This window comes from Lytechinus pictus, chromosome 7, assembly GCF_037042905.1.
Source record: "Lytechinus pictus isolate F3 Inbred chromosome 7, Lp3.0, whole genome shotgun sequence".
Lineage (NCBI taxonomy): Eukaryota > Metazoa > Echinodermata > Echinoidea > Temnopleuroida > Toxopneustidae > Lytechinus > Lytechinus pictus.
In genome coordinates this window covers 9,341,839-9,369,159 of record NC_087251.1, presented here as the reverse complement: position 1 = coordinate 9,369,159, position 27,321 = coordinate 9,341,839, and the positions used below count along the sequence as shown (strand labels likewise).

General features: G+C 35.9%; 1 protein-coding gene across 1 annotated transcript in view; it reads left to right on the top strand.

The window, feature by feature from the left end:
• Positions 1-15,233: 15,233 nt before the first annotated feature.
• Positions 15,234-27,321, top strand: part of LOC129265014 (zinc finger CCCH domain-containing protein 14-like) — a 29,878-nt gene continuing 17,790 nt past the window's right edge. The window contains exons 1-10 of the mRNA XM_054902991.2: positions 15,234-15,276; positions 16,727-16,841; positions 17,780-18,515; positions 19,349-19,473; positions 20,725-20,892; positions 21,450-21,826; positions 22,333-22,537; positions 23,429-23,732; positions 25,911-26,064; positions 26,927-27,029. Of these exons, the coding sequence (XP_054758966.2) occupies positions 16,750-16,841; positions 17,780-18,515; positions 19,349-19,473; positions 20,725-20,892; positions 21,450-21,826; positions 22,333-22,537; positions 23,429-23,732; positions 25,911-26,064; positions 26,927-27,029 (2,264 nt within the window). The 5' untranslated portion in view covers positions 15,234-15,276; positions 16,727-16,749. The remainder of the gene's footprint in view (positions 15,277-16,726; positions 16,842-17,779; positions 18,516-19,348; positions 19,474-20,724; positions 20,893-21,449; positions 21,827-22,332; positions 22,538-23,428; positions 23,733-25,910; positions 26,065-26,926; positions 27,030-27,321) is intronic.

Genomic DNA, 27,321 nt, shown 5'->3' with positions numbered 1-27,321 from the left:
TACTTGGGTACCTGATGCGAGAGGGCAGTAGTACTGCAGCCGTCTGGTAGTCTTAACCTTTTCTATATAAATACACAGTAAAAACTCTATACATTGTATACTGCTCTAAAACTCTTAATTCTTTTTTATATAACGCTGTTTACTATATCAACCTTACCGTAGTTATTTTAAAACAGTTTTTAAAAATGTGTAAAATCTAAAACAACAAAGTTTAATTTTTAGTAGTATAATCCTCAATAAATTAAACGTGGTTGTTTGAACTGTTAAACAACTACTGAAAGGTTCACATAGTAAATATTAACATTGTGTACAATTTTATGTGCTTCCCCCTCCCATTTGAAGTGAGAGTGGAATTTGTCCCTTATTCTTCTTTTTTATTGTGCTTAATTTTCGGGGTGACAAATTTTGACCAATTAAAAAAATCCTAAGCAGAATTGATCACTTTTCCGTGACCCACATTACAAGATTTTGTTCCGCCCCTTTGGAAGACCGAGTTATATTTACGATTTAATGATGATGAAAAAGACATATTGTCTATGTGATGTCAGACAGGTCGCTGGGCTAGTAATTGTTCGAATGTGCATAAGAATGTGAATAATATTATCATACTGAGAGTCATTAGGATTTGGCTATGATTGAGACGTGCATGCCTCCCTACACGCTGGTATTAAGATGTACCCAGTATATGTATATATTTAATTTATTTCGAATTTGTGTATTGGCAAACAAATCCTATTGGCGAAGATAAAATGAGAAAACTTGTGAGAGAAGACTTTTAAAGGTCAAGTCTACCCCAAAAAAATGTTGATTTGAATCAATAGAGAAAAATCCAAAAAGCACAACGCTGAAAATTTCATAAAAATCGGACGTAAAATGAGAAAGTTATGACTTTTTAAAGTTTCGCTTATTTTTCACAAAACAGTTATAATATCCACAAATCAGTGATATGCAAATGAGAGAGTCAATGATGTCCAATTGTCCATCACTCACTATTTCTTTCTTTTTTTGAATTATGCAATATTTCAATCTTTACACATTTGACATTAAGGACCAACTTTAATGATTCATGAAATGTTAAAACAATGGTTATACCAAATGTTCAGGGAGGAATAAAACTTTGTTTCATAGGACAATAAGGAGAAAATTAGAATATTTCATATGATAAATACAAAAAAAATAGTGAGTGGATAACGTCATCACTCTCTTCATTTGCATACCGACCAGTATGTGCATATAACTGTTCTGTGAAATTAAGCGAAACTTGAAAAAGTCATTCTTATTTTACATCCGATTTTGATGAAATTTCAATGTTATGCTTGTTGGATTTTACTCTTTTTATTCAAATCAACTTTATGTTGGGGTACGTGGACTTGTTCGAAAAGGAGGGGAAGAATTATTGACAAATAAATTCTTCTTCTTCTTTTCATTTTAATTTTTTCTTATTTTTGTTTATTTATTGTGATTATTTTTCTGTTCTTTCTTTGTTCTCTCTCTCTCTGCCCCCTTCATTATTATTGCCTTGTCAAAAAATCTCTCAATTTTTTTAATTATTTTTTTCGTTTTCAATTTGTCTGTTTCTGTACCTGAATTATTGTAGCGATGATCGGATGACGATAATCTATTTTATAAAAAACAATACTGATTTTAAAGACATCAATCATGGAGATGGGGAAAGCAATCAGTCAGAAGATCAGGGTAAGTTGGCGATTGGGAGACTTTTTGTATTTATAAATGTGGTTCATCTAATTACCATGGTAATTTTTACTGTTATTTTGATGCAAAATGCTGGAAAACCCTCACTGCCCGCGGCTTCACCTTGACTGTATAATGGTCCTACATATTCATGTTTGTGTGGGTTCTACAAATGAGTACAACAATATATGGTAGGCTTAGCTTAGACGTCTAGACAGCTGGCAGCCGTCTGTTTCGAGGAGTTTTTTAACTTTTTTTTTTTTTAATTTCTCCTCGTACACAGACGGCTCGCTAGCGTGCAGCCACCATTAGGGGACTTGCAATGCAAAATCCCCCCGTCGGGGCTCTTCAATTTTTGTCTTTAATGAATAAAAATTTTGAAAATTAAAGCGACCAAAATGCAAATTGATATTCCCTCTTGTCATTAATTGCCAAAAAACGGAGAAAAATCAAGTTAAAAGGAACAAAAACAGTGACTTACCTCGGCTGTCGCGCAAATTCACTTCCCCGTTTTATCCGATCTTAAGTATAGTCACGTATTGTATTACCGGACACTATTATGATTCCGGACGCGCATATTACTGCGTTCTAAAACAAATTCGTACCGTAAGACTTCCGCAATTCAATTTCACAGAGCAATACATAGAACAAGATTGCAAAAACAAGGCGAAAAATCCAACTTTTACCTAATTATCTCTAAAAATGACAGAAAATGCTTAAAATATCATATAACATATTTTGTATTAACAATTGATATATTTTCTAACGGAAATATGGGCCTGATTTGCCGAATTTCAATCTCGTCCACTCCTTGATCGATCAAATGATGAGGTGTGGTGTATTGTGGGTGATCGTCGACGGCTAGTTCTCAAGGTACCCGTGCGCGAGGTTTACCGTGAGTAGAGCCGTCGATCGGCAGCGCATCGATAGAACTTGATGAGCGTCACGATATACGAACGCGAGCATATTATCATTGGAAAGTGCCATGGAACATGCAGCTAACAAGACAAAATAAAATAAGTTATCAAACACGAATTTATTACCAACATCTGCTCAGATTCGATATAAAAAAGCAAATAATACTTAGAATTTACTCATGATATGATATAAGAAGAAAAAAAAATCACAAAAATTTGTTCTTACATCATTATAATCAAGGATATCTTTACCCGTCCGGCGCGCGTCCGGAATCATGATGTAATTTGTCGCGCACGAAAATAATTGTTTTTCGTGGAGGGGTATGCGGCAAGTGCGATGCAAAGAAAATGGTTGGTAAATATAAAATAATTTTATCATATTCATAATTTTCAGAATATTTGGAATAGCAAGTGTGAATTTTTCTTGATTGTATTTCCTCTAGTTGTCATTTTTAAAGCACTGAAATAAAGGTGTCCGGCAATAGGATACACTGCCATACATAAACATATAGACCAAAAGCTTCAGTCTCTGTATTTTGGTTGTTCCGCTGAACTACGTTGGCTCCACTCACCATACATAGACTGAAGGGGATGGGGCCCCGTACCTACAGCCAACGTATAGTGAACTAGCGTTTTATAGATCGCGATTTAAAACTGTTTTTTAAGCAAAATTGAAAGTTTCATGGTTTCCATTATCAGGGAAATATATATAACTTAAGTAATTGCATACCTTGGGCCGGAGTTATTGAAAAAAATCCTCTGGATGATTGAGAAATCTGTCATCTAAGACATTTTCACCTGACCTGACGGTTTTTCTTGCAAGTTGCCATCTTGAATGACGTCATTGTCGTTATTAACTTAATGTCTCGAATCGATATATCGCGATTATAACTAGTACTCGTACTAGTATAACTAGTATCGTTTATCTTCGGTTTCGTTCGCATATGGAGCAGATCGTATAATATCGAAAGCAATATCGATATCACATTCGTGATTGTTGACGTTCGTTTGTAAATATTTTATAGTTTGGCTGCCATTTTGACCATTTTTATCGTGTTCAACCCAATTAAACATCGGTAAAGTATATTTTTCATGCCTTTTTCATCTATATCGTTTAAAGTATTTAAATGTTGGAATATCATCAATTAAAAGTTTGTTGTTTATACATCCTTAGATTGTAAATTCGATGTGTAAAATTGCATCAAACTTTGGACTGTGAATTTACAAAAGGGAGGGAATGAGAACACATGCGAGCCCACACGTACACCCTACCGTCGGTAAATGGGGATTACAGTAAAATGTCAGAAATTGTTGAATAAATCCCCAGAAACGACGGTTATTCCTGTCTAATAAACATATTGCCATTGAGTCCCCTGTACAGATCGCGCTAGAACTTCGGTCTCTGTATTTGGTGAGCGAAGCCAACGGAGTTCAGCTGAACAACCAACATAACAGAGACCGAAGCTTTTGGTCTAAGCTTAGTCTAGACCAAAAGCTTCGGTCTCTGTTATGTTGGTTGTTCAGCTGAACTCCGTTGGCTTCACTCACCAAATACAGAGACCGAAGTTCTAGCGCGATCTGTACAGGGGACTCAATGGCCATATGTTTATGTACTTAAGATCGGATAAAACGGGGAAGTGAATTTGCGCGACAGCCGAGGTAAGTCACTGTTTTTGTTCCTTTTACCTTGATTTTTCTCCGTTTTTTGGCAATTAATGCCAAGAGGGAATATTAATTTGCATTTTGGTCGCGTTAATTTTCAAAATTTTTATTCATTAAAGACAAAAATTGAAGAGCCCCGACGGGGGGATTTTGCATTGCAAGTCCCCTAATGGTGGCTGCACGCTAGCGAGCCGTCTGTGTACGAGGAGAAATTAAAAAAAAAAAAATGTTAAAAAACTCCTCGAAACAGACGGCTGCCAGCTGTCTAAGCTTTAATAGTCAAGCACTCGAGGCGACACCCCAATACTTACCCGTGCTAATAAACTGGGACTCCACTCACGCGCATTTGGGCCGCCCTAGCTTAGAACTAAGCTTTGTTTTACTAAAAAATAAATCTTCTTATGATTCAATAAATGTTACTTAATAAATTAGTACTGTTAAATCGGTACTCACCGGTTCTTTTCTTGAATTTTCTGGCAATTTCCCACGCTTCTGGCTTCAATTCTGCGACTGTTCCTGTCGCGGTAGACAGCTACATATGCAACTTTATTTATAAATGGAGCGCCCCTTACGAGAGTTGTTAATGCCGCGGAGAAATCGTTAGGCATTTTTGCCTGTGTTCAAGGCGTAGCTGTTCAATTTTTTTTTTATAGGTATGAGATCGAAATCACAGCGAACTCGTATTTACACTCTTCCATAATGATTCCGAAAGAGAGGCGCATCACCCCCACCCACATGGGCGCAAATCCCAGGGGGACATGTCCCCCTCACCCAAAATAGTCGGGGGCACATTATGAAATGCCCCTCTACTATTTTTGGTCTTTAATTCAAAATCGAAATAAAACATGTATTTTGGAAGAGACGATCTTACTTTTGGGGTCCCCTTTTTTTTTTGGGGGGGGGGGGGGCTTGTTTGCTTGTCAAATTTCTTTTGGTCAAGATGACCTTCTTTAAATTGGGGTGATAAACCTTTTTCTTTTTTTTTGCTTGTCAAATTTTCCAGCCCCTAGTCCCCCTACCTTTCGGGAGAGATTTCCGCCCTTGCCTACCCGGACTACTCTTGATATTGTTTGCGAATCTGCACGGGCGTCGGGGGCTGGGGGATGAGGAAAAGTAGTGAGACGAGAAAAAAATAGAAGGGAAAAGAGGACAGAAATAAAGTAAACGAAAGATAAATTAATGGAAAATAAAAGGGAGGAGAAAATAGTGAGAAAAGTGATGGGTAGGTCGAGATTTTATGTGCCCGTGCAAAAAGAAATGAGCAGAGGTTGAGATGTTGTCCGTTTGGGCAAATGTTTGTCTGTTTGTTGGACTGGCGCCTGTTGCAAAAATTATTAAGCTGATTGAATCAGGACTAAATGTTCCAACTGCTTCATGAGGATTTAGCGGTTGTAGGTATAAATCGCGCTCTAACGCTCTAAAACTGTGTTCCGGGCTGTGTTCTTAAAAGTTGTCCTTCATATTCATTTTCGCAAAGAATATAAAGTTTTCAATCAATTGTCTATAGTCATCCCGTTTATGATAAAAAAATACTTAAAAATTGGGTTAGGTTAGGGTTAAAAATTATCAGGGCACAAAATATATTTTTTCAGCTCGAGCGTCGAGCTGGCATTATTTGATCTGTGAGATTATGCTTTTAATGACATTCATTCTATTCACAGCAATATGTTATTAAACATTGCCGCACGCGCTGCGCGCCGCATGAATTATAGATAGGTCTATACTTATCAGGTGAATTTTTTACCGCTTCACACTGATCATGCTGAGACTGTTTTGTAAATTAAAGGGGAATTTCACCTTGATAAAAATATTGTGATAATGAGAAAAATCATTTCAAAATATCGGTGAAGGTGTTATTATTTTTTTTAAAATTGGAGTTAATAGAATTTCGAATGCTTGATTTGTGACGCCATAAACAAGCAGTTGCTCTATATTCTATGTAATATAAAATGCCAAAATTTCCCATTTTTAATGGTCCGTAATGACCCACTTTTTTTCTTTTTGGAACGAGTAGGGGTATGAAGTTATCTATTGAAATACTGAATGTACAATAAAAGTCATTATCATGTATTTCTTGACATTTCATTTACTTTTTTTTACCATAATTATATCCTATAGCTGCTCGCATAGGCCTACGCCGTTACAAATAATTTTTTTAGAAATCTCACCTTTAATTTTTTTTTGGGTGGGGGATGGATTTTCCTCGAACGCATACCAATTTTTCAAATTATTTTTTTCTGCTATTTTCATAATAAACTTTAAATGAATTCACCTTTGCACTACTTAATTTTTTCAAAGACAAATTACATCTAGTCATCATCATCATCACCAACTTCATTCTCATCTTCATCACCACTACCACCATCATCATCATCACCGCCACCATCACCACCACCATCATCTTCACCAAGATAATTTTCATCATCATAATCATTGCCATCATCGTCTTTCTTTTTTTCTTATTTTTTCCCCTACCAGTTCTTTTTTTCCCTTCATATTTTCCTCCTTTTTTTAGAGGGGCACACCACCACGCCCCCTCACTGGATATCCGCCTCTAAATGTATTTGATGTTGTATATAAGTTGGAGGATGCCTCATGAATTGAAATAACAGAGAAAATAAGGAAATGGAAAAAAGTAAGAAGAAAAAGAAGGATGAGGAGAAGAAAAAAAGAAAGCCAAACAAACAAGAAAAAACAATATCAAAATTTCGTAATAAAGTCTTCTACGTCAGTTTAATAATTATGTTTTCAATGAAATGAGAACATAAAAGAATTGAAACAAGTAAAAAGGGCTACATCATAGTTAAAAGAAATAGAGGGAAGATCCGAGACAATAAAAAAGGGTAAAAAAATAAGAAAAGACTTTGAAACACTCACAACACGAGCATAATAAAAAAAATTGGGAATAAGCGAGGACAAGTAGCTGAGGGACCCCCCCCCCTCTCGCTCTAGTTATTTATCTATCAAACTCGCATTTACAAGAACTTCTTACTAATCAAAATGTTGCGAGCAAAAAGCACGAGCTGGCATTTTTTTTAAATATTCAAAACTGATAGAGAGACACCTTTTAAACAATTCATGAAACATAATAATCATTCATTAGCTCAATCGAATCATTCGATTGCGAAAGGATCTGAGAATTTAGTGTTTTTAGGAATTCATTAGAAGCATAAAATTGTATCTCAACATTAAAATAAGACGGGCGCAACGCATGAGCTAAAGCTTTATATACCAATACAAACTTTGGACATTTAAAATATTTTCGTAGTTATGAAAAAGATTGATGATGAAAGCTCGAATCCCGAGGAGGAATATTTTTTATTAATTGACTTTTAAAAAGGCTGTTCTAAGCCCCATTTAATATTTGATTATAAGTCGAATAAAACAGTAAAAGCTGAAAAAATAAAATATTTTTTATTCCATCATTATTCTCTTTCTCTTTAACCCTGGTTCCTTTTTTTCTGGGGAGTATTTTGGTTTTGGTTTAAAAAAAGAGAGAAAAAAAGATAATTGCTGGCTTGTGGATGGTAGTGGTAGGGACACCCCCCCCCCCCCCCCCCCGTAGTTATGCGTTACGCCAATATTGGACCAAATGATCCTACATGTCCGAGGCGAAACTTGTGAAATCAATTAAACGTTATTAAAAAAAAAAATTAAAGCTTGCGCTGTTTAACTTCAATCTCTTTCACCCAAATTTACGATGAATGCTAGCGTTATGAAATATATAACTATCAACGTCTGGCGAAAAGAATAACCAACCGATCACCTGACGAGAACGCGTATCACGTGATCTGCATATCAGCTCCGATCGAGAGTCAGAAGTGAAGAGCAACTGCCAAGAAAATCAAGAAAAGGTCGTCAAAATGTAAGTTTCCCTTAATTTCTTTCATTTTTTGTTGTTGCTAACAATGCATTTACACACTAAAATTTAAATTTCAATAAAAGAAACGAATTATAGCTTCTACTTGTGATATAAATATAGAAATATCCTGTTCTCAAAGATTTCTAACACAAAATACTACTGATGTCGCCTATGAGGTCCATACATGTAATGTTTGGACCTCATTGGTACTAGGAGTGAGTCAAGTAGCAACCTAACGTTAGACAGCTGGCAGCCGTCTGTTTCGAGGAGTTTTTCAACATTTTTTTATTTTTTTAATTTCTCCTCGTACACAGACGGCTCGCTAGCGTGTCGCCACCATTAGGGGAGGTACAATGCAAATTCCCCCCGACGCCGACGGGGCTCATCGATATTTGTCTTTATTTCATAAATATATATGAAAATAAATGGACAAATAATAAATATGCGAATTAATAATATTCCCTCTTGGCATTAATTGCCAAAAACGAGGGAAAAAATAAAGTGAAAAGGAAAAAAAAACAGCGACTTACCTCGGCTGTCGTGTAGCTCCTAGTTCACTCGTTAATCCGAAGTCGATATAACACACAAACATATGCCGTTGGAAGAACTTCCGGGTCAACTGCGTATCAAAACCATTGGCCAATCAGATCATCTCTTTTACGTCGGGTTTATGAATACTAAAATTCTAGACGTTTTTTTCCCTTTTCCTTTATCTCTTTCTCTTTCGTTTTATCTCTTTTTTGTTTTACTTTTCTTTTTATTATTTATTTCCCCTTTTTTCTTTTGTTTCTTTAACTGCTCCTTTCTTTTCCCCTTCTTTAATGTGTGACGTAAAGGTCATGGGGCGGAGTCTGACTTTCGTCGGCCACTTTTTCATGAATTATTCATTACCAAGATGGCTGCCCACTAGTCCGAGTCGCAAGTGTCAACTTTCAGAGTTAATCCCCTGATTGCCAGTTTTAAAGCGGGAATTTAGGGTAAGAAACTGTCGTTACTTATGAACTTTTGGTGGAAAATATTGCGGTATCGAGGAGAAAAACAAGAAATTAGCGGTGGCCATTGAGCCCCCGTACAAATGACAGTTTAACTTCGGTCTATGTATTTGGTGAGTGGAGCCAACGTAGTTCAGCGGAACAACCAACATAACAGAGACCAAAGCTTTTGGTCTAGTAGCAACCCAGCCCAGGTAGACAGCAGGCCAGGGGCCCGTTTCTCAACACATGGACAAGTTAGTCATATCTTTATCCACCAACCACGGAGTTAGTTCCAATCTTACTAAACCTGTTTCTCGAAAGGCTTCCTAACTAGAATACCTTGATATCGATACTATCGGTAAAAAGAGCAGTGTGTGTGTGTGTGTTTTTGAGTTTTGTCAGACGTGTATCAATCAGATATGATTATTTACGTCTGGGACCGACCTTTAACGTCACCATCCAAAAGACGTGACCAGGGCTCGAACCTCTGCATCAATTTGTAACTTCCCCACAGCTTGGATTACAGGCGCACGCCACAACGCCCTGTTAAAAAGAGCAGACGAGACGTAGGCCTAGCCTTAGGCTTAGCTTAGTCACAAAATATCATAATTTTCAAAAAGAAAAATTATGACAAAATTGCAAATATTGTGATGAATTGGGAAATAAATCTTTTCAAAATAATAGCACAGGTGAATTATGCATCATACATACTTAGACCATGAAGACTGGAGCATTAAATTGCATTGAAAATTAAATTATGAATAATTCATTTCATGACTAAGATTAAGAAATCACTTGTGGACGTTGAGATGGGTACCCCCGGGATATCCAATTTTAATAGTTTACGAAAGTAAACCATAACGGTTTTCTTTGTAAAATGATGACAATTATACGGTCTTTTACGATTCCAAATTTCATCAAAATATAGTTTAACGAAACATTTTTAATCATTGATACCGAAACATATGATATTTGACAAATTATATGCATAAATTAGAGATAGAATTTATCCAACTGTTAATAGGGGTCTGAAAACAACAAATACGAGTTCAGTTATGGATGGCCTGATGACTGACGTGGTAGAATCTTTATCGATTAAATCATTTTACTATTTCAAAATGAATGGTTTTGTTGCGTTTTACCAACAGTTTTTATAGTTTCTTTGTATTACAATTATTGAATGCATTATCCCACTTGCTTTGGGATGTAATTTCAACCTCTATGATTGATTACGTAAGATTATAATTTTAAAATTTCTAGGCACTTTTGCATGTCATTATCTACCACGTGATGCCACTACGTCATTAAGAAAGAAGTTGTGACAGGTTCGGAGGTGTCATAAATATTTAGTGAGGTTGTTGTACCCGATCTTGGTAAAGAGGGCTTCGTGAAACCGTTAGCGGACAAGTAGCTCACTATCTCCGATTTAGTCAAGAAGTTAGACTTATGACGGTGTTGAGAAACGGGCCCCTGGCAGCCGTCTGTTTCGAGGAGTTTTTTAACATTTTATATTTTTTTTATTTCTCGTACACAGACGGCTCGCTATCGTGCAGCCACCATTTGGGGGTTAACAATGCAAAATCCCCCGACGGGGCTCATCGATTTTTGTCTTTTCATAAAAATATATAAATAGAACTGTAGGATGGGGGGTCGGGTGTCCGGACACTTTATATTTTTGAAGCCTTCTTTTTTGTCTTTGGATTACACTAAAAATATGAATTCAATAGTTGTAATCATCTTCTATTTTGTTCTCTATAATATTTCCTAACACTTTGTACTAAAAATTGATGAAACTTCGCTTGTAAATTTTTCCAAATGTCTTTCTAACATTGATCGTCCGGACACACAACCTGTCCAGACACACAACAACTGGGTTAACCAAAAATCAAAATAAAGATTGGAATTCCGTTTTGTCCTGAAATGCACCAAAACGGGGAAAAATCAACTTAAAAGGGGAAAAAACAGAGACTTACTTTTGCTGTCACGCAACTTCACTTCCCTGTTTTATCCGAACTTAATACATAAACATATGGCCATTGAGTCCTCTGTACAGATCGCGCTAGAACTTCAGTGTCTGTATTTGGTGAGTGGAGTCAACGGAGTTCAGCGGAACAACCAACATTACAGAGACCGAAGCTTTTGGTCTACAACCAAGGGAGCTCCGGCCCGCTTCGTGGGCCGGAGTCCACCGTGCATTTAGACATAGACACGGGACTGGGGTAGATTGAGGTCTCAATAACTTACTAAAAAAATGTGAAAACAGACATTATGCACATATGGATGAAGGTCTATCGTGTGACAGCATCCTGACATCGAGGCATAGACTGGAACCTCAAAAAAACGAAAAGTTCTGTCGCGATACCTCTCCTTCTACCCCAGTCTCGATCGGCCATTTTGTTATGAAATTTGAAAGAAGGAGAGGTATATCGCAACAGAACTTTTCGTTTTTTTGAGGTTCCAGTCTGTGCCTCGATGTCAGGATGCTGTCACATGATAGACCTTCATCCATATAATCGTGGTAAGTGCATAATTTCTGTTTTCACATTTTTTAAAGTAAGTTATTGAGACCCCAATCTACCCAAGTCCCGTGTCTATGTCTAAATGCACGGTGGACTCCTGGGCTCCGGCCCGCTTTGCAGGCCGGAGCTCCCTGGGTTTAAGTAGCCTAGTGCCATTGCATGGCATTGCCAGTGGATCGAAGACCCTAAATTTGTGTTTGCCAATTTGGTATTACCGAACACAATCACATCAAACACATGAAATTCACCAAACTTTCACCGTAATTACCTACAAATACCAACAAAATATAAATCTATTCTAGATCTAGTTACTAGTATTTGTCGAAATTGTTTTCTTTTTTACGATCAGCTTCTAATTGATCGGACACCTCTTCGCATGTGAAATATTTTGGTCACGTCACTTGATTTGAAAAAGGTATTGTATATTACCGAAGGTGTGTTTCAATGGGAAAAGTTGAGAAAAACAGCAAAATCACTGGCATGACTGGTGATCTATTTAAACCATATTTTATTTTATTGAGAATATAAAGACTTTGAAAATATGTTTTTGAACATTTTTCATCATCTTTCAATTCAAGTTCCCGGGCTTTGGAAGGATTAGATTCTAGAATATAATCTATGCAAAGTTTTGAGCGTATGAAATTATTTTCTGACGCGTATAATGTACGCTTTCGTTCTGTAATACAAGGACGGTCGGTAATACAGTACACACAATGGATTGTGGTTGTGGATTTTCAAATCAAGCAGTCTGCAAACATCGCTTCATAATATTTTTTGAATATCCGTCTAATTAAGACCGTATGACCTGGATCTAACTCAAGGTTGTGTTAAAACTTCCTTGGAACTCTTGCCGAAATGACTTCATCAGCAAAAAAACAAAGATACAATTTACAATTCCAAACATCGCCTACCTCAGTCCTCGGCCTGGTCCGTGTCTTCAGGTAGCTAAGGCCAGTAATATCATTCAATACCATGTGCGTACTATCCACGGAGCCAGGGATTGTGCCCCATTCATGTATGATGGGGTGTCCAAACTACGAGGACATTTCAAAAATATTAATCAGGCTTCAATTTGTTCACAAAATATTCACAATTAATAATAACAGTATATTTACCCAGGGTAGCCACTTCAGTTCCGAAACTGTTCTCCCAGCGGGCCCTGCTATTATTACCCGGCTAAGCTAGGCTACCTATTGATCAGGTGCACATGGCTTTTTGAGGAATTACTTCCTGCTGGTACCTACATGTATTTACCTCACCTGGGTCGAGTGCAGCACACTGGATGAATTCCTTGCTGAAGGAAATTATGCCATGGCTGGGATTTGAACCCACGACCCTCTGTTTCAAAGTCCGCAGACTAATCCACTGGGCCACAACGCTCCACATTTATACAAAACAAATTTAAAAAATAGTTACCACATTGACGGCAGGATTGTAGAACTATTATAAAATCATTGACAAAAATGTGAAGTAGGTCAACGGGTTTCGCGGTATCTCGATCTCAAAATTCTATCCCGATCGACGAATGCATGGGTGGCATAACTTTGCAGACCAAAGTTTTTGTGGAGATTTAAACAAAAACTCAAGCTCAAAAGGTGAGAGATTTATATCAGATTAACGACAAAGTGCTATGGAATCAGTCGGTTGGGCCTACCCCATCAAACTCACATTTTTTATTATAGGCCTATCTGCTTGCAAAATGATGATATCGTGATGCTTGTTCAGAATTTCAGATTTCTTTGGTACGGGCGCATACGGTGACAAATTTGCCGATCTTTTGTCAATATTTTCATGAATACTGAACCCATCCTAAAGAAACTTATGCCAAAGGGTAATTTTAAGTCACTTTTCACGTTGACATTGTCAGATTTTAAGGATAATGGCTAGTTTTTTAGATAATCACCTTCCGCAAAGTATGGTCAGACGCGAAGTTTGGACTCACTGCCATAAGTATAGTGCGGTCAACATTTCAATTTTCGCCCCTGAGATTTGTACTTTCTCTGTAGGAGATCTAGCCCAAAATCATGTAACTGATTTCATTCTTAAACAAATATTAAAAAAAAGAAATATATTTCTGCCAGATGTCGTCTCCACTTTGATAAAAAGGCCCGAGAGTGATATCTGTCGTCTATAACGTCAGCCACTATGACTGATTAACCTAGATGTAAAATGTTTCCTAGGTAATTGGTTATATACCAGCTTGGCGTTTACCAGCAAAATGCTGTCCTGCCGAGTTCTTACGGGAGTTACCATAAACAGAAACAGAAACAGAAAAAACTTGCTGATGTTTACGTCGCCATTTTTCTTTCTTTGTTAGTAGCTAAGCTATGAGACGCTTATAGATGGCAGCAGACTCTATACAGGGAAAGTAGAAATCTTGTGGGCGAAAATTGCAATGTTGACCACGGTATATGCACATGAATTGGGCACAATCCCTGGCTCCGTGGAGAGTAAGCATACGTTAGTGAATGATTTTTACTCTCTAGAGCCTCTTGGCTAGGCCATGGGCCGATTGCACGAAACGGTCTTTGCAAGGACCATCTTTCGTTAGCCAGGAGGCTCCAAGAGAGTAAAAATCATTCACTAACGTGAGCTTACTCTCCACAGGTCCAGTCATTGTGCCTATATCATGTGGGTAGAGGACAGGCAAAATTGAACCCCCCCCCCCCCCCCCCCGAGATTTCTGCTTTCCCTGTAAAAGTTCTAGCTGTAAGTCATGTAAGTGGGCTGGAACTTAATTTCCAACATTTATACATTATTGATTACATTTTAAAACAATATGAATTAAAAAAAAAAAAATTATGAGAAGATGAGATTTAACTTACTGATGTTTATGCCGTCATCTTGCCCTCTTTGTTGGTAGCTAAGCTTAGAGACGCATATATAGGGCGGCAAACGTCTACCTCTCTCTATAATGAAGTTCTTGCCCATTTATATGATTTAGGGCTAGAACTTTTACAGGGAAAGTAGAAATCTCTATGTACATGATATAGGCACAATTCCTGGCTTCGTGGAGAGAAAGCTAACGTTAGTGACTGATTAATAGTCTCTAGGAGCCTCCTGGCTATTTTATGATGTGCCGTATAAGGCCTTTAAAGTAATTATCAGCAAACATATTTTATTTGTCCATTGAAGTACACAAAAGCTATTGCTCAAAAATGATGTAGTATTCATGTATAAAGTGGATTAAAAAAAACAGTTAAAAAAAAACAAGCTAAATTTAAAAGGCGCCTCATACTGCACTTCATAATAAATGGACAAAACAAAAGACAGTCCTTGCAAATCTTCTTTCTGGGTTTCCGATGGTGGTGCTATGCTAATTAGCCCATTGTTATTTTTATAAATTTGCTCAAATTCATCATATGCGCCATTCTTTTGATTATTTGATGAAATACTATAATATACATACCGGTAATTACCATTGTACTAAACCGATGCCTGTTAGTTTTGCCATGGTTGAGCTTGGTATTTTCATAAGCACAATGTTTTGAACAGTGGACATGACACTAGAGATACTTACCAATAGAATTATATTCATATGTTATTCAGCTTTTTTTAGTCAGAAAACAGATTGTTGTTCAGAACTTCTTTCTTTCTTTTAACACAGGAAGCCATAAGAGCTAAACTGATTGACCTGGGAAATTATGTTGGTAAGTAATATGTTAGTGTTTGTATTCATCATCAGTGGATTTACTGCAAAATATTTGCATGAATGTTGTAATATAATCAGGCACAATGTTATTCAACAATTCATTGTTCAAAAGCTACATATACAAAGCATTGAGATGGTAAATTCAGCTGGAATGCTTTTGTGCCTTCGCCCGTTATACACTGGATGTCCATCTGTATGTTTTAATTCTTGCAATTAATAAGGAACCACTTAATGGATCAAGCTCAAATTTGGGTCATGTATGCAATTTGGTCTGATTGGTTTTAGGGGTTTAAAGGTCAAAGGTCTCATAATGCACAAAATACTAAAAAGCCATTTAAGATACTTTGGTTAGGCCCATGTATTTATAAGTATGCATGTAGGAGATCTGGATAGAGTTTGCTGTCATAAAGTCAAGTTCATACAGGTGTTATGTACATAAAACTTGTCTCATTGATGTATTTTAATTCAAGACTGTTCAATGGATCAACTTCAAACTTGACACGTTGTTGGAGTGTGGTTGAGTTGATTAGTTTTGAGGATTGCTAGGTCATAGGTCAAGGTCATAGAGGTCATTATATGCTCGAATAAGGACTTGTTGTAAGATGGATCATATTAAGCATTATAAACAAAAGTGATCAAATCTGAATTTAGAGTCACTAAGTCAAAGGCCAAAGAGATCATGTATCATTGTTTGAATAAGTACATCCAAGACACCCGCCAATAGGCCTACATAATTCAGAAGTAAACTCTGACACCGTTCTCATACTTTCTAAGACTAGTTTACTGGAAATCAATTCAGGAAACCAGTTTGGAAGATCGCTTTGCTAGCGTTCCCATTTGATCAGCCGAAAGTGGTTTTCAAAACCCTTCACGTAAAATGGCCTTGTTGCTAGGGAACGCTCTCAGTGGGGGTCACATGTTTTGCATAAAATTTGAAACCTCAGCATAGATATTCTACACACAGTGTGTGGAGTAGCGTGCTCAAAATGTGTGAAGATCGCTTCCCGAAGAATGGTTGTGTCCTCACACTAAAACCAGTTTAACGAGGCAAAGCAATCTTGAAAACTACATCGCTAGGTGTTTTTCCGAACCGTTTTGGAAGATCACTTCCAAGACCGCTTCGACCGTTCTTAAACTAGTTTCCAGTAAACTAGTTTTAGGTTGGTAATGAGAACAGGGTCTTTGTTCATGAATGCTTGTTAAACAGACAATCTGATTAGATAATGATATGTATAAATTTTTTAATTGTGAAGTGTGCAGTGTATTTCAGATATGGCAAAAGCAGAGTTATACATTTTGACTGCATGCAGTTAGGAATTCTTTTATTTTTCTAATATACTAATTTGTGCAATAGACTTTGATAATATTTCAGCCAAATATTGAATCATATAATAATAATCTATATGGAGAAAACAAATATATAATTCATGGTATGTTTGTTATTGCAGATGAAGAGTTACCAGACTACATCATGGTGATGATTGCTAACAAGAAAACAGAAGCACAGATGAAAGATGATCTTACTCTCTTTTTGGGTACTAACACAGATAAATTCTGTGGATGGTAAGATTATCTTTAGATAATTTGCAAAACTTTTCTAGTAATATGAAACTAAGTTAAAATCAAATTCAAGTAGTCAAAATGCAATATTTTCAAATTGGTTTTTGTGTTATGTCATCGAAAAAAAGTATTATAATAACTTTTTTATTAATAAAGAAGTATTCCAATGACATTGCATATGATATAATATAAAAACAATAAATACAGGAAGTTTATCAATAAATTAGAGGGAGTCTGTGAAATCATAAATCCAAATCCTAAATTCCTAGTTCCTATGCTAATTTTCATGACCCCCCCATCCAAAATTGCTGAAAGACAAGTACACTGAAATTTGCCTTCAAAGACAATCATACATATTATTGGAATATGTTAGTCTCAATGGTTATTCATTGATGTATATTGTATGTCAAAATTATGTTAAATCTTATATATCAATCTCTGCAGATTGAGATAACAAGAATTTGACTACTTTATTTTGTCATTTATATTGAAGAATAAATGATCAAGGTATGATTTGAAAAAGACCTCTTATTAAGATTAAGATTAAGCATATCTCCTATATTGTACACTTGCATTAAAGTGACTAGAAACTGAAAATAATAGATGAATGCATGACATTCATTTGATTATATTTCATGTTAAAGAGGAGGAGTATAAGGTGGAATATTACATTGATTTTCACTAATTTGTTCTGTTGCAGTCTTAACATGTTTTTTACAGTACTGTGAATATCCTACTCTTATAAATTATACAAGGATTCAAATTATTGCTCAAGATTATAATATTATTTCAAGTATATTTTGTAAAAGGTAACAAGAAATTAATTTAGCACTGTTGAATAGTCAGACTCAATGCTTTATAGAATGGATGGGAGCCAGATTGTAGTCTGCATGTATGCCAATATATATGTTTCTTGTGCCTCTATCATTGTTACTTTTAAGGCTTCAAGGTGTCCTCAATAAGCTCCAAGCAGCAAGGGATGAACAGAAGGAGAAGAAAGAAAAATCTAAAGACAAGAAGAAAAAAAGTAAGAAAAAAGATGAAAAGAAAGATAAGAAACACCGGTCTACAAGTGAGAGCAAAGCAGATGACAATGAAGAAGGGAGCAAATCATCAGCTGAGAAAGATATTGTACAACAACCAAATGAAATGACCCCATTAGCTGAAGTCACCCAGATCAGTGAACCTGTTAATGAAACATGTCAGAAACCTGCACAGGCTGCTCCCAAAATAAGCACAGAAACTTCTTCAGAGTCTGCACCAGCACCTTCCTCAACTCAACCTGTAATATCCCTCATCCCAGACACTAATGATTTCTTGGATGAAGAGATTAAGATGAGTGAAGCAGCAAAGAAACCAGCTGCTACTGACTCTGTAAAGCCTACACAAGTGAAAGGCAAGGTCAAAGTCCAGACTGTTGCATTGCAACCACAGACATCACCCAAAGAGAAAGCCAAAGAAGTCAAAGTGTTACCTAAAGCAACAAGGGAGCATTCTCTTCCCATCACTGTTACTATGGGTGGAGGTAGCTCTAGGATGCAAGCTAAAGTTAGTCCAGAGTCTGCTCCAGCTAGAGGCTCAGTCAAGTCACGCCTTGGTGTTCCTGCCATCAAAAGAAAAACAGAAATGGAGGGGAGAAGGACCTTCACTACAATGTCAACAGTAGTCAAAGTACCAGTAAGTCTTGATTTTGAAACTTTTGACTAAATATTGAAAATGTCATGGTTTTTGTTTTTTTAGGGGGGGATCTCCCTTTTATAAGCTAACCTATGTAAAACTAAAAATACAATTTTTTAGGGTTCCAAGACATTTGCTCCTGTGACATTTGTTCTGCTGTAAATTCCACACACTAATTGAATGACTAAATTAAATCTTGGATTGAAAACTATAACCTACCCTAAACCTAACGTAAAACCCTATTGTAACCCTAACCCTTACCCAACATCTTAAAAGGAATAAAGCCTAGAGCAATTGTCCCAGGAGCAAATGTCGTTTTAACTGTTTTAGAGACCCAAACTCAGAACCTGGGTATTGTCTATGATGAGGAGGGCTTATTGATTTCTCCCCATCCCTTTTAACTTCCTGTGTATCATTTTTACCTCACAAGGATATGTTGATTTTTTTTTCTAGAAAATAAAAAAAAATTTCCCTTTAGAGTTTATGAAAGTTAATGTATCCTTAGAAGCACCTCCTTAGTAGGTCATAAATGAGATCAATTTACACCAAACGTAAAATGGACCAATAAACTATGATCTTATGTTCGACTTGAAATAAAGAATGAATGCATAACTGCATAATTAATCATACATGTCATGTATACAGAACTTTAAATGTCTAAAAGTATTGGATAATAGAAAGTCCAGTACAGAGAATCTGGTTATCCCAGAGCAAATAGGCATTGTACAGTAAATACATTCATTACAAATGAAAAAAAGTCCACAGGTGTATAATGGTGCAAATGAAGCACTCAAAGAGTTAACTGATTTTAATTGTGTGTCTTATTTTTGTAGATTGTATCCATGAAAAGGCCAGGTCCAGGGTCTGTCATTGGTCAAATTATTGAAGGCAAAGAAGAGGATTCTGATGATGAACCAGTGGTCAAAAGAGTAGCCAGCACTGTCAAGCCACGAAGAAGGTACAGGCTTGCCAAATCAATACCTTAATGTAGTTTGTTTCTATTTGTTTCTAGTATTCTTCATAAATGATTACTTTTGTAAATCATTTTTTACATAAACATGGGGAATACATGAAATAGTTGTAGCAAACAATTCGTCGGCGGTCATTCGGACCGTCTTATCAGTCAATTTTGGTCAAAAAATTGATTTTGAGATTTTTGCAGAAAATGACAGTACAAGTCCTTCTCTATTCTTAACTAAATTTCTAGGCAGCAATTTATTTTATTTTCTAAGATATGAGAGGATTTTTATGGCGATGCCATACAAATTTAAAATGAAATACACAAATCCCATTGGAAACGTGTACTGTAACAGAGTGATACGACATTTTGACTGACCGCGATTTCAATGCGCGCGGTCAACGAAACCGTCGTATCAGCACTGGGCACTGCATTGACTTTGCATGTGAAAAGCGATACGACGTTTTGACTGATCGCGCGTATTGATATCGCGGTCAGTCAAAACGTCGTATCGCTTTTTCCCTATGGCCTTTTTGTACAGGGAAAATCTAAGTCGCTCAAACCGAAATTACAAGCATGTAGCTCTTTTGCCATATTTTCTCGGATCCTTAGTTTTGTGTAAAAATAAAGATACCAATGTCAAGCAATTTTCTTGGTCTTTCCAACCATGTATTTTTCAAGCAATGAATATGTTGTAAGGCTGGGGAACTAAGTGTGAAAATTATAGTAAACTTTGAAGTCGATTATCTCTGAAATGGGTTTGCACCGTCATATGTGTTATACGACTGTTGGGATGACCGCCGACGAATTATTTCATGAAATCAAGGTTAGCTGTCACCAGATCGTATATTATAAATCGTGAAATCTATATGCTGAAAAGGTGATCACTCTGAAGATCACCAACACAGATAAGTACATGTGGGACAGTGTATTATTATTGCTTTTATAAAAACCCTACACCTGAATGGATTGCCTTATTATATTTTCTCACATTTTCTGCCAAAATTATTTGGCACATATTTTACTAACAGAAACATGAGGTGGTAATTAATTGAATTTGTTCAAACACATTTTTATATAATTGCTACCATAACTGGCATTTCTATGTAATCAATTTATCATAATAGCATTGTTTTGATTTCATCTGTATTGCTCTACTTTGTGTCCAATTCTGCTTTCTGCCTTATTTGTTTTATTGATATTACATCTAATGGAAATAAAATATTTGAATAATTGCTTTTGTTTCCACAGACAGCCCTTACCAAAGACTAAACAGAACAGCATGGCATTGTTGAAGAAAGCTATGACACAAGCGCAGGAGTCAACAAGTGTGTTTCCAGCTGCAGGTCAATTTGCAGAACCAAGGAGAATGATTGTTAGATCTGCTAGCCAGTCGGGAACTATGAAGATAGTTGCTAGGTATGAATTAGTTTCAATATGGTTACAGTCCTTACACCAAAATTTCACTTTGCAAAATGATTGCTTCTCTTTTTTTGTAGAAGCAAGGTTAAAGTTTGTTCTCTTAGTTCAATATAGAATATACATCAGATATTAGAGGCCAAGTCTGCACGTACAACAGGTCGATTTGAATGATAATAAAAGAAAATCAAACAAAATTTTTATTAATGCCATGTGTTTTCTTGCTCAATTTTATGAAACAATTCACAACATGGCCTTGTGCAGGTACAACCAACAATGTCATTCATCCATTATCATTTCATTTACATTGAGGCAAAGTATATTACTTTCCCTGAAAATGTAAAACTGTAAATTCTACATATTTCAAAATCAGCTAATGCAAATAAGATAGGAGTTGGTCTTGCCATAGTCAAGTTATTCTTAAGAATTTGCTTTCTTTAATGGCTTAATAAACGTCCACACTGCCGTCTCATTTAAATGTATCCTATTAAGAAATACATTAAAAGTAGCATGACAGGATCTATATTTGATATCTAGAGCTCTTCTATCACTTGTAGGTCTATCCCAGCTGACAAAGAGCCTTCCAGCAAGACACAAGCAGCACCTAAGAAAATGTTTGCAGTAGCTGTGAGGGAGGCAAGCAAGGCTGAAGTTGCTCCTAAACCATCAACAAAAGCCTCTGTGACTGTCAGACCTCTTGGTCTCATGTCTAGATCCCGTTTTAAGGAAGCTAATGAGAGAGACTTTGATGCACATACCTACCAAAGAGTTGAGAAGAAGGCTGAAGCAGAAGAGGAGGAAGGGCTGGAGGAGGAGCAGCAAGAGAGTGTAGAAGAGAATCTGGAAGTGGAGGAAGATGATGATGTTGAAAAGGAAATTGAGTTGGAAGGATCAGCAGCAGACAGCACAGAGGAAAGTGATGAAGATGATGATGGTGGGTAACATTACTCATATCTCAAAAAGGAAAATGACATAACACAGTATCTAATGGGATAGTCTCCCCATAGGTATGTCGTAGTGTCTTAGGGCTTAAATCACTCAAAGGCCATGTATTCCCTATTGATTGGACTTGGTGCCCCTGTAATTGACCTTACATATTTTTGTGCATAATAGGAAGGAATAGCTTTGCCCTAAAAATATTGGAATTTAAGGCCTGGTGTCTTCATCTTAATCTTTTTTTTTTGTAAAGAGAGCTGGAAGTTGACACACGATGTCACTAGATGGATTGTTATGTCGTTAAAAAAGAGTGAATTTCCCCAAAATATGGAACACAAGGTATTGTCACTCCAATCACATTGCATATGTTTTTATATCATTAGTTGAATAATATAGTGGTTTCTTTGTCAAAAATAATCCCCTAAGATAATAGAATCTCTCAAGCTTAATCATATTTATTTTTGTTAACAATCAATTTCTTGATGAATGTATTCATAATTGCAGATCAACGTCAGATAATCAATACCATGGAAACAGATAAAGGAGAAGCGGTAGTTGTTGTGGAATGTGATGAGGAAGAAATGAAGGTTGTAGAACTAATTGAAGAGGATGAAAGAGTGATGGAGATACAGGAACCGGTATATGACACCAGGAATACCACCATAGTTAGACCTCTTCAGTTTGATAGGCTTACATCTCTTATGAAAAGGTAAACAGAAGTTTTGTATTGTGTGGAAGAATGATGTAGCATTCTTGAACAATGTAATTATGCCTCTGTCCACCATAGATGATTGCTGGAAGCATTATATTATTGGTTCCTCTGTCCGTCCGTCCTTTACTTATATTTTGTATTTGACAAGAGTGAAAAATCATTATTGCATGCTTTCTAAAATACACTCTTCATATTCAATTTGATTTGGTTACATTTATCAGACATGTAACCCCAAACATGAGTTCCCTCATAAGTGCAATCAATGATATTTCATTAATTTACCTTTGTTGATTAATTAAACAGCATCAAGTATTCAAGATTATGTGACACCTAGATAGATCCTTGTGATTTGATTGGTTATTTGATAGCGTTCATTCAGCCCATTTTGTAATGACGTCATCAACCGTGCAATTTTGGATCCATTCATCATGCAATTTTGGATCCATACGATTTTGTCCATTGCACTCGCGCATCGAGACTGCAGCTCATACGTTGTAATGACGTAACAATCAACAGACCGAACTCGCACTGCATGAACATTTTTTGCATCGAAATTCATGAATTTCATATGAAAAAAAAAAATTGTTCTTATGTGTCATATATACCAAATAATGAATGTTTTTTCATTCTTGCAATGGACAGAATACTTCATTCGGCGAAAGATGAAATATTGATCAATTCAACTCGGCTACGCCTCGTTAAATGGATCATTTCATCTTTCACCTCATGAAGTATTCTGTCCACTGCACTCATAAACATTCATTATTTGTATATTATTTCATTTCAATAACAACACTGAGACAGACACCTTCACAGCCCTTGGTCCTCAACCCCCTTCTGAACTGGATAGCATTAAAGAGCATGTTTTTATTTATTTAATTTCATCAGAGAGCCACCTGCTCAGCCTCAAGTCTATGAAACCCCATCTCCTGCACCAGAGGACTCCAGCCCCCGATTTATCGTCACCATGGAGGGTAAAAAACAGAGGTCTAATATTCGTCCCAATGCCAGAGGTACAGCTAAACAAGTACCTGCCATGTCTACTCAATACCGCCCTACATCCATCTCCCAGCTGGACCCAAATCAACGGTTCCTTCTCTCTCGGTATGAGCCAAGTGAAGAGATGGAGATGGATTTTTTGGAAGAAAAAGGGTTTGATTACGAACCAGTTCAACCAATGCAATATCAGCAGGTACTTCTATTAGACTAGGGGCTTGTCTCACAAAAAGTTGTGATAGATTCATACCATACTCAAAGTGAAATTGAACTTAAAGGACAAGTCTACCCCACAAAAAGTTGATATGAATAAAAAGAGAAAAATCCAACAAGCATAACACTGAAAATTTCATCGAAATCGGATGTAAAATAAGAAAGTTATGACATTTTGAAGTTTTGCTTAATTTCACAAAACAGTTATATGCACATTCTGGCTGGTATGCAAATGAGGAGACTATGACGTCATCCACTCACTATTTCTTTTGTATTTTATTATATGAATTATGAAATATTCCAATATTCTCCTCATTGTCAAGTGATACAACGATTAATTCCTCCCTGAACATGTGGAATTATCATTGTTTAATACTATATGGTTCAGTCAAGTTGGTCCTTATTGTCAAATCTATAAGAAATGAAATATTGTATAATTCAAACAATAAAAACCAAAAGAAATAGTGAGTGATGGACATCATCGTCCGAGTCACCTAGTTGTGCATATCACTGTTTTTTTAAAAATAAGCGAAACTTTAAAATGTCATAACTTTCTAATTTTACATCCGATTTTGATGAAATTTTCAGCACTATGCTAGTTTGATTTTTCTCTATTTATTCAAGTCAGCATTTTCCTGGGGTGGACTTGACCTTTAAATTCAAACTGAATTTGATATGAAATTCTGATTGAGAAAGATCTTTAATTCAAATTGAGATTGTTTTCAAATTCTAACTGAGAGTGATCTCAATTTAAACTGAGAATGATCTCAAATTCAAACTGAGTTGATCTCAAATTCTAACTGAAAATTATCTCAAATTTTAACTGAGATTGATCTCAAAATGAGTAATAAAGAGATATAAATTGAGATCAATCTCATTTTTATTTTTTTCATTCAATCTATCACAATTCATTTGTAAGACGGTCCATGATATTTAGTAGTAGAAGCAAAATGAATTTGTCAACATATAATATTGAGTATGAAAAGTGAACTATAACGAAAAAGAAAAACTGATGACCATGAACATATCTTGATTACAGAAAGCAGTTATCGCATGTATTGTAATATCATCCAGAAATAATTACACACTAGTTCAGTGTAATATTGGTCATTGAATTTTTTATAAAATGAATATTATTACGGTTAATTTCTTGTTTAATATCATTCAACTTTCTTTTCCAATTTAACTGCTTGATTTTTCTAAATTCATCTTGTTGATTTATTAATTTTTGAAATGGCATCTTCATCAAAATTGGAACTCTTTTTTTAGAATAAATCTTTTCATCTGTTCTTTGAAGAACAAATCAGACTGTGTGTTTTTACGGTAATTTATTTATACATACCTGCATTTATATTCCTCTGATTTTGCTGACCTGGGGTGGTATTCTGGAACACTGTCATAACTTTTGTCATAAATTTTGTCATTTCTCTCCGAGATATGACACCGCTATGATTGTCACAAATCGGTATTCTGAATATTGTCTTTTCCCTGTCATATCTCTCAAAGTTCCTGCCCATCTTTTCGGAAGAAAACCAATCAAAATCATTGTTAGTTCCCAGTGGGAGCCCTTCTAGCCAATAGGAAGGCCCCGTGGCAGATAGGGCGTATCCCCCAAACAGTTGCTGGAATCGCGCAACTACGCGTATATTGCTTAATTACAAAGAGAGACAGGGAGCTTTGAAGGATTTTAGAGGAGAAGTAGAAAAAGAAGGAAAACAGAGAAAAAAAAAGGAGGAATAAATATGTAGGGCCTAATTAATTGTAGCATGAAAAAATAATTCTGAAAATTGTCATGGATGATGAGTGAAACTAATACCACAATCAAATCTAAATAATATCATTATTTGCTTGACATTTAGTCGGCAGGGTATCGGGATATTTGGTACTAAAAGATATGACAGAATTTATGACTGCTACCCCCTGTCATAACTTTTGTCATATCTTTTGCTTGTATAAAAGGATTACGCGCATTTAAAGCCGCATATTTTTGGTGCGCGCTTAAGAGAAGAGACGAAATTTATGACAATTTTTGGGACAAAAGTTATGACATCCACCAGAATACCGATTTTGTCATATCTCTGAGAAAAGATAAAATATGGAGAAAAGACAATGTTCAGAATACGGCCCCTGGTTTTATGTTTTTTTTTCCTTTTCATTATAGGTCATTATAAAAGAGAGCTCATCACGGATACGGAAGGAGGTTCCAGTAAAGCAAGTTGGTCCTAGTGAACATCAACCAGTTAAAGATTCTTTATATTCACCTCCTCACCCTCAGATTGCACCTGTAACATTCTCACTACAGGAGTCTGATGAAGGTACTTTCTTTCAGTCTATATTAAAGACCCTTGTTTTCCTTTTTTTAAATAGCAAATTCTGTGTTCTGAAAGTCTATATTCTTTGGTCACAAGTACAAAACATAACATAAAGCAATCATAAAAAATTGAAGAATCTTTGAAAAACATAAGTTTCCCAGAAGATAAAGGTTGGCAAACACTAGCCTAGAATATAGGTGGAGGCCTTTGCTTTACATGAAACGTCAGCTATAGTCTGTTATGGAAGACAAAACACCCACACCAATACAAGGAAAACAACAAGTAACGCACACAAAAATATTTGCACAGTTTTGATTATGCAAAGTATGTATACATTTTATTTCTGATTTTTATTAGTATTAGTATATTTTCCATTACTGTATCAACAATGACCTATAGATTTTTAGGGCAAAATAACCAGAAATCCCAATGAAATCCAGATAAATGCTGTTATTTCTATTTCCAAATTAACCTGTTTTAACTTTTATCATTTTTTAGAAGATCAGGGTAGATGAATAGTGGATAAAAAATGTATAATCTTCATTTATTCTCTCTTTCTTGATGGGTTATTTGTGATGTCAAATTCAAATAAACAATTGAAGTGTATAATCCTGTGTGGTATATGATCAAATAAAAATTTCCTTTCATTAGATTATTTTCCTCATTTAGATATTCTTACCTTAAATTCATCTGTTATTTCAACTAAAGATGGTATTGTAGTTGCTTAGAAAAAAATAACTAAAACTTGAACTATTTGTCATACTTTCATTCTATTTTTTTTTACCTTTTTGATATATTCCCCAAACTCTCACGAACGTTGCTTGTAATGACTCTATTCTCCTTTTTTTTATATGCCTTGTTTTAGAACATGTTGAAATGGAAGAGAAAGTAAATGAGAGATGTAAGTTTTGGCCAGCCTGTAAGAATGGCAGTGATTGTCTCTTCTTTCATCCAAGTACACCTTGCAGGTAAGATTCATGCACATATTTTAAAGACTTAATGGCCCTTGACTGAAGAAGTTTGTCATTCAATGGGGAAGCTCACCCTTACAGGGATGCTCCAGGCTGAAGATATTTATATCTCAATAAAATTAAATAGAGTAAAATTCACAGAGCAAAATGCAGAAAATTTGATAAAAATTGGATAACAGATAAAGTTATTGAATTTTAAAGATTTGCATTATTAACAGTTCTGGGCATGTCTTCATGAATATTCCTTAGTGGGCTGATGATGTCATATCCCCACTTGTTCTTTTTTTAT